This window comes from Terrapene carolina, unplaced genomic scaffold, assembly GCF_002925995.2.
Source record: "Terrapene carolina triunguis isolate 2854851 unplaced genomic scaffold, T_m_triunguis-2.0 Scaffold715, whole genome shotgun sequence".
NCBI lineage: Eukaryota > Metazoa > Chordata > Testudines > Emydidae > Terrapene > Terrapene triunguis.
In genome coordinates this window covers 440,173-453,393 of record NW_020665066.1, presented here as the reverse complement: position 1 = coordinate 453,393, position 13,221 = coordinate 440,173, and the positions used below count along the sequence as shown (strand labels likewise).

Genomic DNA, 13,221 nt, shown 5'->3' with positions numbered 1-13,221 from the left:
TATGTATTTAACACCATTATAAATGCTGGAGGCAAGCAGGGTTTGGGGTGGAGGTTGACAGCTCATGACCCCACATGTAATCACCTTGTGACCCCCTGAGAGGTCCCGACCCCCAGTTTGAGAACCCCTGTCTTGGATGGTTGGGAGAGAATCCAGACTAATCCAGAAGACAGCTGGAAAGAATGGCAGCTAGGGACACAAACCAGCATGTTACCTACAGCTCTCATTGGTTTTCCAATAGGTTTCTACCTTGTAAATGATTTCCCTCCACAGTTTGTCAAAAATATGTTTTTGTCTAACTGGTGCATTATATGTTTGTTATTCGCTTTAAGGTGGTGCCATGTGGGGCTATTATGGGATAGATGGATTGGATGGCAGATGGAGTTCAGCTACCAACCTTGAGTATACAAGATCCAATTCATCACTGTGTTACTCTACTTCTACACCAGTGAGACTCCACTGAAATCATTAGTTATGTAAAAAATTGAGTAAGACTGTACTGAACCAGGCTCACCCATTAAAATGAGATCAGGCCTGGAGGTGGCAGAAGGCACCTCATAGGTTTGTTCCTACAGCAAGGCTCCTTGGCTCCCATTGAGGAATGCTCAGCCAACATGGATTAGAGAGCTCAGGTTGCCCTAAGTGCTGGATGTGTCATAAAAGTGTTTAAATTGCACAGTTTGCATAGGTAACATTTTTAAAAGCGCCTATGTCCCATTTTCACTTAGAAATCTAAGTCTCACTGAAAGCCAATAGGACTTAGGCTCCTAAATACCTAAATCAGTTTTGAAAATGGGACTTAAGTGACTGGGAAAATTGTACCTTATGTCATTGTGTATCCCATGACTGCTTTACATGCTACCTTGACCAAGAATATTGATTATTATGCTTGTCCATGGCCTGCAACTCAGTTAAAATGTACCAGCACATTTGTTCATGAGTCTGAACAATCATGAGCATATTTCACTCTCTGTGCAATCATTAAATTGGCTGCTATATACTGGCTGACTGTGAGCTGGCAATGTTGGTCTTTAAAACCCATTAAAGTGTAACCGCTGGCTACGTCTGAGACCTATTTGAGCCTCAAACCTTTTCTCCTTTGTCTATATATATATTGTATTCTTAGAATTACCATTATAGGACCCACATTTATTGTCTTTCCCTCTCATACCTTTCCAGCACTTTTCGTCATAATCTACTAATCTACTGTCATCTGTTTGATTTTAAGTGGACTGTTTTTGTCTTATATGATGCAGAAACATGAGTGCCTTTACTGGGGTCACTTTCAAATAAAACTGTATTATTAATATTAAACCCATATGGTAGCCACGGATTTTGAATGTCAGCTGCTGTAATGCAAGTCTCATATTGATCAGCTCCATTCTTCAGTTAATTTTCTGCAACAAATGTAAAGCTATAACAGGATGCACAGATATCACTCATGAAATTTATGATGCATTATTGCATTTAGCTACATTAAAAACATCATATCAAATAAAGATCTATCAAAAATTAAATCTCTCTAATACAGTAAACCTCTGAAATAATTAACGTACATAAGGATGACAGCTACTGAAGGTCTGGTTCAACACCAAGCTGAAACACCTGGAACAGTCCATGACTGAACAATTAGTTTCCTGGTGCCTGTCTTCTCCAACATACTTTAATGTGCTTGGCACCTGCCAGCTGTCTATAAAATTTGATGGAGCATCAGTTTTGCTTAAAACTGTTCTGTTGGGTAGCATCAGGTCATTTGCTGAGCTTCCATCACAGAAACCTGCATATGATCATAGTAAACAACATGTTAGCACTGCTGTGGGTTGTGCACCTTTTTATCTTGATGCATAACTGAAGTTCAAATAAATTAGCTAACTTTTCTGATTAAAATCAATAAGCACAGGGTTTGTCTACACTCAGTAAAAGATGTGCGGCACTGCCGTGGCTGGCCCAGGGCAGCTGACTCAGGCTCACAGGGCTCAGGCTCCCACGCGGGGAAAGTCTCAGATCTTGGGCTCCAGTCTGAGCCCAAATGTCTACCCTGCAATTTTATAGTCCAGCAGCCTGAGCCTATAAGCCCAAGTCAAGACCGGGGCTCTGAGACTCATTGCTGTGGGTCTTTTATCACAATGTAGACATACCCCAAGTATTGAACTATATACACAGCATATTAGTATCCGAGTCTAACAAAATGTGGCAGATTGCTAGTAGGACCAAAATGCACAACTATTCATCCACAAACAAGTTAAGCAAAATGAAGGAAAGGAAAAGAAATATTATTTTTGAAATGTAAAGGATGGAAGAAAGAAGGGGCACAAAGTAAGAAAAGGCAGAATTCTGCTCTGTGTACCAAAGATGGGTGAAAGCAGATGTATTGCATCTAGAACCTCCAGAAGGAATTCTCTACCTATGAGTTCTTAGGTACTAAGGAACTTAATATGGCCCCCATTAACATAATAACTTTGTGCCTCGAAATCTTTGATGTATGTAATCTCACAAACCCCTATGAAGTAAGAAAGTACTATAAGAATTCCTCATGGATGCTCCTGGCATGGACTTCAGAGCAGGAATTATGTCACCACCCATACAGAAGGTGGAACATGTGCCCTGCTCTGCAGCCAGTGAACTCTACTACCATTTGCTGGCAGTTAACTCTATTGCCATGCACATGAGAACTTCCATAAGGATGTTAGTAAAGAACTGGGACTAACACTCCACACCCCCACGAGTTTTGTCAGCCTCTGTGTAAAGGTGAAAGAGGAGGAGCCCTCCAGAGTCTGGCCAGTTTGCCATAATGTACTGCAGCCCAAAGGGGGCATCTGCCTATAGCATAAACCATCCATCCTCAACATAAACTGGTATAACTGGTAGTCTCTGCTCAGGAGAGACTCACAGCTGGAATGGCATGAAGATTGAAGGGAGGGATGCACTGATCCTTTGGAAGAGCTGTTTAGGGCATGCCCATGCTCTGAGCACTCAGTTTCAAAAGCACTAAACAAAAATTCATTAAAAAAATTAAAAGGACATAAAAGCAGCTCTCTGTTTAACCGACAATGCAAAAAGGGTAAATGTCATTGTGGTATAAGAAGGAGTTCCCGTGAAATACCTAGACATACTTATCTGTCACTGTATTAACTTTTACACACACACACACCCAAACATGCTGCTACCTGTGGGCTGAGTCGAATACCTATAGGCTTAAGAGATAGCATATTGAAATGTAGCTTTTGGCACCCAGAGAGACATTAATATCACTCCTCAGCTGAAAAGAACCAGTCTTTTCTACATTCATTGCTCAGAAAGGAGCATCACATTTCATCTCTATTTTAAACTAAAATAGTTGGGAACCTTGAAAGATCTTGGAACAGGGGCAATATTGTGGCAAGACGGGAAAGATTATGGCAAGACATCTGGTCAATGTAAAGTGGCGGGGTGCTCCATCAATCACCTCTGGAAGCTATTTTTTGGGCCATCAACTATAAAAGCAACATGATGGACAAATCCACTATCCCTTTTTTCTAGGAAGCACTGTTTGTTGCAAAGGGCTTTTAGAAAGTTCCTTTTTCTCACAGTCTCTGTACTTATATGGACTAGTTCCAAAGCTATTTGTCCAGTAATTCAAGAGGGATTTAATCCTCTCTCAATGAAAGGGGAATTGGCTCGATTTTATCATATTTCACCCATACGTGGTGCCAGATTCTTCTCCCATTGAAGCCACTGGCAAAATACCTATTGATTTCATTGGCCTTTGGAGAGAAGAAATCTTTTGGAAGCTGCAAATAGTTCATGGGGGAAACTTATTTTCAGCTGATGCTTTTGTCAGCTTAAGGAGGCCTTGTGAGGAGATAGAGTTTATGAAACAAAATGGGATGAATATAATGAGACTCTCAAAGAGTTACTTTCCACAGGACTGTTGCCCAATCTGGCAAGTCTCTCCCACCTTTATATCTTGCACAGGTGGGGAGTAACTCCCATTGTAAAAGAGATTTAATAATAATAAAAAATAATATATGGAGATATGCCTATCTCATAGAACTGGAAGGGACCCCAAAAGGTCATCGAGTCCAGCCCCCTGCCTTCACTAGCAGGACCAAGTACTGATTTTGCCCCAGATCCCTAAGTGGCCCCCTCAAGGATTGAACTCACAAACCCTGGGTTTAGCAGGCCAATGCTCAAACCACTGAGCTATCCCTCACTGAGGTGGTCATTTACTTTCACCACAGTTCTGCAGACTGGCCAGGCTGTGTGGCTCTGAAACACTAGTGTAATTCAGACCCAGCCTTGCCCCTCATCCCACAGCCAGCAGTCTGTGTTTGGAGGGTCGGGGATGAAAGTGGGTCCTCTGTATCCTGTGCTGGGGTGTAGTCTCCCTGATCCCAAAGTAGTATTGGAAATGCAGCTTTCAGCAGCAAACAGACTGAAAGATCTTCCCTCCTAGGAAGTTAGGGTATGAGGGCAGCTCATCCCATTGTGACCCCTCCAATTCTGAAACACATGTTATTGAAAGGCTCCTATTGAGGCACCCAAGTTCCCACTATCTTCCTGTCTCCTTCAGGCAATGACCCTCATGATCCTCCCCAAACCCATGATGCCTCAACAGCTACCATTTCTTTGGGGGGGCAGAGGGTTCTCTACCTGAGCCCCCTATTGGCCAATTCCCTATTGTCTATGCTAGAGCTTGTTCCAAGACAGATACTTGTTGCCACCAAGCAGGAGCACCAAATAGCTCCCCCATGTGGGTGAAGTGGAGAAATCAGGAGCCATAGGGGCAAATCTGTCAGGAAAATATGGAGCAACCCTCTGCAGAAGAAGGGCTTGAAGCACCAGCCTAGAAAGAACACATAAATGTCCTGTAACGTTGTTAACAGGCAATGTGCATTGGAAATGTATTACTGAGTTCCAGGATTCTCTCTGAGATAGCAATCAGGCTAGTAAGACAAAGAAATCCTGCAGGCTAAATATAATCCTAGGCCTAATGAAACATTTTATCTTTATCTTCTTGATTCTGTTTATTCTAAGTAAGATGGACATTAAAAAAGGATTAGGACTAAGTCAGAAAAAAGAAAGAAAAAAACTCAGAATAAAGTGAACATAATAATCAATTTTATACTGATATTAATTTCAAGCTCTCCTTCACTGGGGCATGTTACTGTCTGTAGGACATGGAACTTGACTGAGCTATCATTGGTATTTGATACTGTGCTACACATATTTGCCCTTTCTGAAATTGGCAAGATAGTGTAATGATGAACTTTGTATTCCTGATTTCAAGCTCTGCTTTACAGCAGAGGATAATTCAAATGTCAGAGTGGAGATTTATATCAATGAATATAATGCTATAGACCTAACATCTCATCCATACAACTTCCAGAAACAATGAAACCATGTGTACATACCATAGAAATCTAATAGTGATCATAATTTAAAAGTTCTTAGCATATACGTGCGCACACACACATACATACACACAAAACTCTGAACTAATTCAGCAACAGCATACATACATACATACATACATACATACAACTCTGAACTAATTCAGCAACAAGATCAATCTAGACTGGTTCTATGAAGTTAATAGCTATCACTATCCCTCCCATTAAATAAATACAGACCTTTGGAAAGTGAAAATAGCAGATTGTATTTCCTATCTGATGGATAGCAAACACTAAATATATTAATGACCTCATTTGATGCCAAGGGTGGCTTAATGTAAGACACATTTCATCCTTATGACTAGGCTATCTATTTGGACATTACTTCAGTGTTTGTGCCTGTGATTCAAATAGCCTAAATCCAAAGGTATAATTCCAAGAAAAAATAATTGCACTTCAAAGCTGGGCATCAATCAGCATTTCAACAATTTAGATGGTTAACAACAGTTTTATATTTACACTATTTTAACATTCACAACTATCTAAATTGTTCTATGATCATCCTTTTAGGTTCCATACTGACACGTGTAAGCCTGAACCTGCTCATGATATTATTTGTAACCAGGAAAAAGCTTCTCCCTTCTTCAGCAAAGCATTTGAACATTTGAATGCTTACAGTACTCTCTACTTACCACATAGTCCCAAGACTTTTGGTTCACTGGTTGTATTTGACTCTATGATCACCATACCAGTGCTGTGAAACCACTGAATCCTGATATTTGTTGGTGTCTCAATTACGTACATGAAGCCAGTGTCCTCAATTTTAAATCCATATTTTCTAACTGTAGGCCAGGCATATCTTGAATTTACAGTTATCTAAAAAGATGGTATAAACAAAGGCACAGCAGTAATCTGAACACTTCATTATACTGGAAGCTATTCTTCTACTTTCTGTGATCGCTATATGTCCATGAAACTTTTGGAATGAAACATGAATTGGTTTTGATATTCATTGGAAACACAGTCCAGGTTTTCCAAAATGCCCTGTGAACATGGTCTGACTTTTGAACCAGCCTAGTCCAATTTATGGTTTCAAGAGACAGGCATGCAAAACCTAGTCAACTCTTTTACCACGCAAAACTCAGCTGTTGCCATAACAAACTTTGACCATTTGTACAAAAGCACTCGATGAGGGGGCTAAAATGAAAACATTTGATTCTTTTCAAACAACTTTTAAGTTACTGATCTTTTGAGACTGCCCCTATGATTTCTTCATACAACACTGGCAACATATTTGGCTGTAGTACAGGGTGAGTCCCAGGTTCAAAACTAAATTTTCACAACTGGGTTTCTTCTTTTTAAAAATATACTTTGAATATATACACACACACAAGAAAAAAGCTCCCAGTTGGTTGCTATTGAAATGATCATCCTATCACTAAGGGGGATCACCCATCTAGGATCAAACTACTGGAAGAATTGAACATTTCAGATAATAAAAAGCTATGGTTTTATGGAAATATTTTCTGTAATAAGAACAAAACAAGGAAAATTATGATAGATAAAATTGTTTCTAAATGAAATAAAGCTATTCAAAACTTCTCACACACTTCTCTTTAAGGGGAGATGATTGGAGCTATAAGGGCACCCCTAGGACAGTGAGGTATGTCCAGCATGATTGTAAATGGGAAGCATTGTACAGGATACATGAATGAATTAAGAGCCTTACTAAAGATTCATGACTCTCATTTGCTGTGTGCTCTGGTTCATAAATAGACCCACCCATTTCAATCTGTTGCTTCAATTTTATGAGTTACTTTCTCAAATTTCAAACTGCTAGTATTATAGAAACTCCATTGTGCATGCAGAGAAAAAGACCAATGAGCAACTGTGTAATCCCTATTTGGAGGCACCGGAAAATTTCTGACAATCTATAATGTTAATAATTAAAACAGTATATAACAGGTTTATTATGCACCTTACACAGCTATCTATAATGTGTAGGAGAAAAAAACTGTGTGATCATGGGGGACTTCAGTTTGAATAACATATGCTTGCGGTGCTCATGCTGCCAGTACTAAAACATCCTGGGGATTTCTAAACATTACAGATGACAATTTCCTAACTCCAAAAGAGTTGCAGCCAGGATGGGGGAAACTATATAGTAGACCTTCTCCTAACAGAAAAAGAGGAACTGATCACAGAACTAAAAGTTAATGGTAGCTTAGGTGCAAGTGATCATGACTTGATCACATTTATAATGTGCAAGCAGAATAAAGTCCAGAACCATAATATATATATACTTGGTGATTTAAAAGGGCCAATTTCACAAAGGTGAAAACAATTCTGAGCCAAATCAGCTGGAAGGAAGACTTCAAACAGAAAAATGTGAATGATAATTGGGAAACAATTAAGGACACTTTATCAGATGCCTGTAATGGGGTCTACAAACCTCATGCTGAGCAGAGTCAGAAGGGGGAGGAGACCCTCTCCTGCCTACAGGCAAGAAGCTTGACCACACCCCCACAACTGCCTGTCATGGAGGCAGGCACCCACAGCTGCAACCAACAGGGAAAACAAAACCTGCTATAAAAAGAGAGAGCTCAGAGAAGGAAAGGGAGATAGAAAGGTCTGGGACAGTGAAGGGGTAACAGCCCTGCACTAGGCTGCCTCCAGAGAGGCAAAGAGACTGAAGCAGATCACTAATTAGAGGCCAGGGGCCAAGGACTCTCCTGATCAAGAGCTAACCAAAGAAAGCCAGTTAGGGGCAGTAGAAACCGTTCAAAAGACCACATCACGGACTGGTATGAATGCCCCAAAAGCCATAATCCCACAATTGAGGAAGAAGGTTGTGCTGGCTAAAAACAACAACAACCTGGTTTAGAGCAGTGATGGTAAAAAATAAAAAAATCATTTACAACAAATAGTTATTAATATAAATCAAAAGTTAGGAATTGTAGAAATTGATAAGGGAAGCTAAGGGACACAAAGAGAAAGCTATGGCTAGTAGAGTTCAGGAGAATAAGAAGTTATAAAAATATATTAGGAAGAAAAAGAATCCTAACAATGGTATTGGTCCATTATTAGATGGAAAAGGTAGAATTATCCATAATAATGCAAAAAATGCAGAAATATTTCTATTCTGTATTAGAGGAAAAAGAGATGATATAGTCTCATCATATGGTGATAACACTCTTTCCATCCCACTAGTATCTCTGGAGGATATTAAACAGAAGCAATTACAGTTAGGCATTTTAAAATCAGCAGGTCCAGATAACTTGCATCCAAGTGATTTAAAAGAGCTGGCTGAGGAGCTCGCTGGACCATTAACATTGATTTTCAATATGTCTTGGAGTACCGAGGAAGTTCCAGAAGACTGGAGAAAAACTAATGCTGTGCCAATTTTTTAAAAATGTAAACGGGATGACCCAGGTAATTTTAGGCCTGTCAGTCTGACATGGATCCCAGGCAAGATAATGGAGCAGCTGATATGGGACCTGATTAGTAAAAAACTAAAGGAAGGTAATATTATTTAGAAAATCAGCATGGGTTTTTGAAAAATAGATGCTGTCAGACTAACTTGCTATGTTTTTTTCCCATGAAATTACAAGTTTTGCTGATAAACATAATAGCATTGACATACTATATTTGGCATACTTCTGTAAGGCATTTGACTTGGTACTTCATGACATTTTGGTTAAAAAACTAAAACAATACAAAATTTACATGGCACACACTAAATGGATTAAAAGCTGGCTAAGTCATAGGTCTCAAAATATAAATGTAAATGGTGATTTGTTATCAAGTGGATCTGTTTCCAGTGCGGTCCTGTGTGGATCAATTCTTGGCCCTACTGTATTTAACATTTTAATCAATGATCTGGAAGAGAACTTCAAATCATCACTGATAAAGTTTGCAGATGACACAAAAATTGGGGGAGTTGTAAATAATAAAGAGGACAGGTCACTGATTCAGCACAATCTACAAGCACTTGGGAAACTGGGTGCAAGCAAACAATATGAATTTTAATATGACTAAATGTAAATATGTAAATCTGGGAACAAAGAAATTAAGCCATACTTAGAGGGTGGGGAATTCTATCCTGGGAAGCAATGACTCTGAAAAGGATTTTTTGGGGGTTGTTCTGGATAATCAGTTGAATATAAGCTCCCACCAGGGCCAAAAGAGCTAATATGATCCTGGGATGCACAAACAGGGGACTCTTGAGTAGGAGTAGAGGGGTTATTTTACCTCTGTATTTGACAATGGTGTGACCGCTGCTGGAATACTGTGTCCAGTTCTGATGCCCACAATACAAGAAGCATGTTGATAAACTGGAGAGGGTTCAGTGAGGAATCACGAGAATAATTAAAAGATTAGAAAACATGCCCTATAGAGATAGAGTCAAGGAGCTCAATGTATTTAATTTAACAAAGAGAAAGTTAAGGGGTGAGTTGATCACAGTCCGCAAGTACCTACATGGAGAACAACTATTCATAATGAACTCGTCAATCTAGCAGAGAAAGGTATAACACTATCCAATGTCTAGAAGTTGAAACTAGACCCATTCAGACTGGAAATAAGACATAATTTTGTAATGGTATGAGTAATTAACTTTTGCACAATTTACCAAGGATAGTGGTGGATTCTTCATCACTGGCAATTTTTAAATCAAGATTGGATGTTTTTTCTAAAAGACATGAATTATTTTGGGGACGTTCTATGACCTGTGGTGTACAGCAGGTCAGACTAGATCACAATGGCCTTAGAACCTCTGACTCTATTACGGGAAAGTAAAATACTATGTAAATAGCAAGAGAGAATCAAATAAATAAACAAACAAAATCCCCAAGAACTTACTTTTCTGTTTAAACGATCAACGATTATTTGGTTTGACAAATAGGTTAAATTCAGCATTGCCAGGCACAGTGAAGTCAAGTTTAAGTGACCCTGCAGAGAAAGCAAAAATTGTGAACTTAAGTTAAGATGTGAATATTTTTTACATGCTAATTATGTAGTATTTTTAAGTAATAGGACACTAGGGGCATTTTTGTATGTTCAGTTTTTGAAAGAGGAACACATCTGCTGAATGAAGTTTATACAGATTAACTAAGAACTCTTTCTTTCTTTGTATGAGCTATGTTTGTGGGATAACGTTCATTTGAATAACATTTCTTCAGGATGTCTACATTAAATGTGTCAATTTATTATGTTCTGGAAAACTGTGTTAAGCCATCACATTTCAAAAAGCTGAAATACAAGGGGTTCATACACAGCAACGCCACTGATTAGGGGCATGGAAAAGAATGACATGAAGAGGAATTGAAAAGATTCAAACTGTTTTCCTTAGGGTAGACACAAATATGAGAGGCAAAGATAAATATACACAAAATACCAAGTTTTCTAGAAAAGTCGTATCAGGAATGTATGCATAATTCTATTCACCCAAGAATTAGGGACATTCAATGCAATGGATAGGTAGCAAATTCAAACATCATAAATGAAAATACTTTTTCACACACTGCATAATTAGCCACTGGAACTCATTGCCACAAGATATCATTGAGGCCAAATACTTAGAAGGGTTTATAAACAAGTCAGACATTTATATGGGTAACAAGAATATCCATTTATAATAGTAAAGATTGGGGAGGAAACACAAAGAGATTGGGAAGTACAAACTCTCATTTTCAGGTCATAAGCCAATGTCTAAACTATTGGGGATCAGGAGAGAACTATCCCGGGGAGGGGCGGGGGAGGCAAGTTCTCCAGTAACTGCTTCCTTCAGGGTTTCTTGCACTCTTCTGTGAAATAGCTGGCACTGGCCTCTTTTAGAGATTTGATACCGGACTAGATGGACTGCTGGTCTGATCCAGTCTGGCAATTCCTATGCTGGTAGCCTGCAAATATATGATAGGGTGAGAGCCCAGGGGGAGTTCAGGTGTTAATTATCACCCTGCAAGACTTTATACAACAGAATGTAGAGGGGATCGCTATAGTCTGTTTAATTCTAAGTACAGGAGTTTCCCCACAGTAAAGCCACATAAAGAAAGATACACAAAGTTGGCATTTACTCTACTGTAGTATTTATCACATTATTATAGACCTGGATATTTGTGTGTGTGACATATATATGTGTAATCATTTAACCTCTCAATATTTCAGTTTTGCCATCTATACTATGAGGTTATTATTGATTAACCAGTAATCTTGAAGTAATGTCATGAGGAATGCTTATGCAATAAGATGAAAAAAGAAAAGCACTATACTCTTTTAATCAGAGATATTTAAAATGTATTTTAATAATTTGTAATTTAAAAATCCCATATTACTTTATGTATAAGCATATACAATAAAAACTTTGTAGAGTATACTTTTATTCACTGTACTGTTTAACCTTGTTTAGCAAGCGAGGGTCATAAAGAATAAAAACAGAGTTAGTTACCATGTTGGTATTTCTGCAGTCAAAGATATGGATGGTTATCGTTTCATCTTGAGTTTGGCTAACAATGTAGGCTGCCTCTTTAAATAAAGCCAAATGATTCCCATCAAAGGTTACAAAGCTCAGATCAGAGAAAAATGTACAACGACCTGGTTAAAAATAAATAAAATAAAGGCATTTCCTAACTTATTTCCTTGTTTTGTGAGCAATATAAAGCATGCAAATAAAATAGCATAAATGTTTGTATCATTTAACCTTATTTCCTCTAAGGGTTTACTAACTCGGCAAAACATTTTCAGCTATTTTTTGTACCCACTAACTATCAGTTAACTACAAATGGACAGTAAAGAACTAAATTCTGCATGTTTCAATAGGAGCTTCTTGCAGGCATCCAAGAATAGAATTTGACTCATGTGACTAATACAGGTATAGTCTGTGGATTTTCACGGACCACAAGCTACTAAATGTTACGGAGGGTAGGAGTCGCATTGGACCTTGAGTTGCTTCCCCTTCTAGTCTTGCTCCTGGATGGGGAGCTCTAGTGGAAAGTTAGCTTCCTTTCCAGTCCTACTGCTAAAGCATTTGTGCTTCAAAGGGCCCAGAGTTCTATTCCCAGTCATTACAAATCAAAAGACCCTAAGTATTTACTTGCATTGCTTGTCCTTGCACCAGTTGTTTGCTACTATGAATCTAATGCTGTTCTCGCTTAAGTCAATAGAAGTTTTGCTTTTGACTTCAGTAGAAGTAGAATTAGGCTTCTATGCTGAATTAAGCAATGAGTAACCTGGAGAAGATATATATAAGCTCCATCTTCTATTCCTACTCCAGAGTCCAGAAAATAGAAACTTTAATTCTTAATCTTCTTATAAATTCAATAATTTGTTATAAAACTGAATTAATGTAAGTACTGCATAAGTAAAACTTACATGCACATTCCCATTTTGGGCAGCATTTGTCACCATTGATCTGAACAGCGAGCCCTAGAACTCCACAGCTGGGCTGAGTTGCATTGTAAGGGCAGTTCTGTGACTTGTTAACTTGGATTAGTTGTCCATCCAAGCAAATGTGTTTTATGCACTCATTCTCTGTAATTGGCTAAGGCATATTTAAAAGACATAGGTTACCATTCTTATCAAACTAAAGACACAACATTGCAGAATTCTTACTGAAAAGACAAGTAGGCCTGATTTTCAGAGACACTGAACACTCTCAAACCCCAGTGAAGGCAATGGAAGCTGTAGGTGCTCAACACCACTGAAAATTAGACAATTTGTGAAAATGGTGCAAAACCATGGTTCTGTTCTAAATTCCAGAACAATATTATTAATTTTAGACAATACATCGGGCAGAAATACAGAAGAGAAGTATGCAAGGATCATAGAGATGGCGAAGATGGCTGAGTAAGTT

The 13,221-nt window shown here is 38.6% G+C and overlaps 1 protein-coding gene across 1 annotated transcript in view; it reads right to left on the bottom strand.

Annotated features, from left to right (window-relative positions):
- The window catches only part of OTOG (otogelin), a 142,223-nt gene that overhangs the window by 30,875 nt on the left and 98,127 nt on the right, over positions 1-13,221 (bottom strand). Inside the window, exons 35-39 of the mRNA XM_024210431.1 lie at positions 12,741-12,909; positions 11,818-11,963; positions 10,233-10,322; positions 6,065-6,248; positions 1,557-1,777 (exon numbers count right to left, since the gene is read on the bottom strand). Of these exons, the coding sequence (XP_024066199.1) occupies positions 1,557-1,777; positions 6,065-6,248; positions 10,233-10,322; positions 11,818-11,963; positions 12,741-12,909 (810 nt within the window). The remainder of the gene's footprint in view (positions 1-1,556; positions 1,778-6,064; positions 6,249-10,232; positions 10,323-11,817; positions 11,964-12,740; positions 12,910-13,221) is intronic.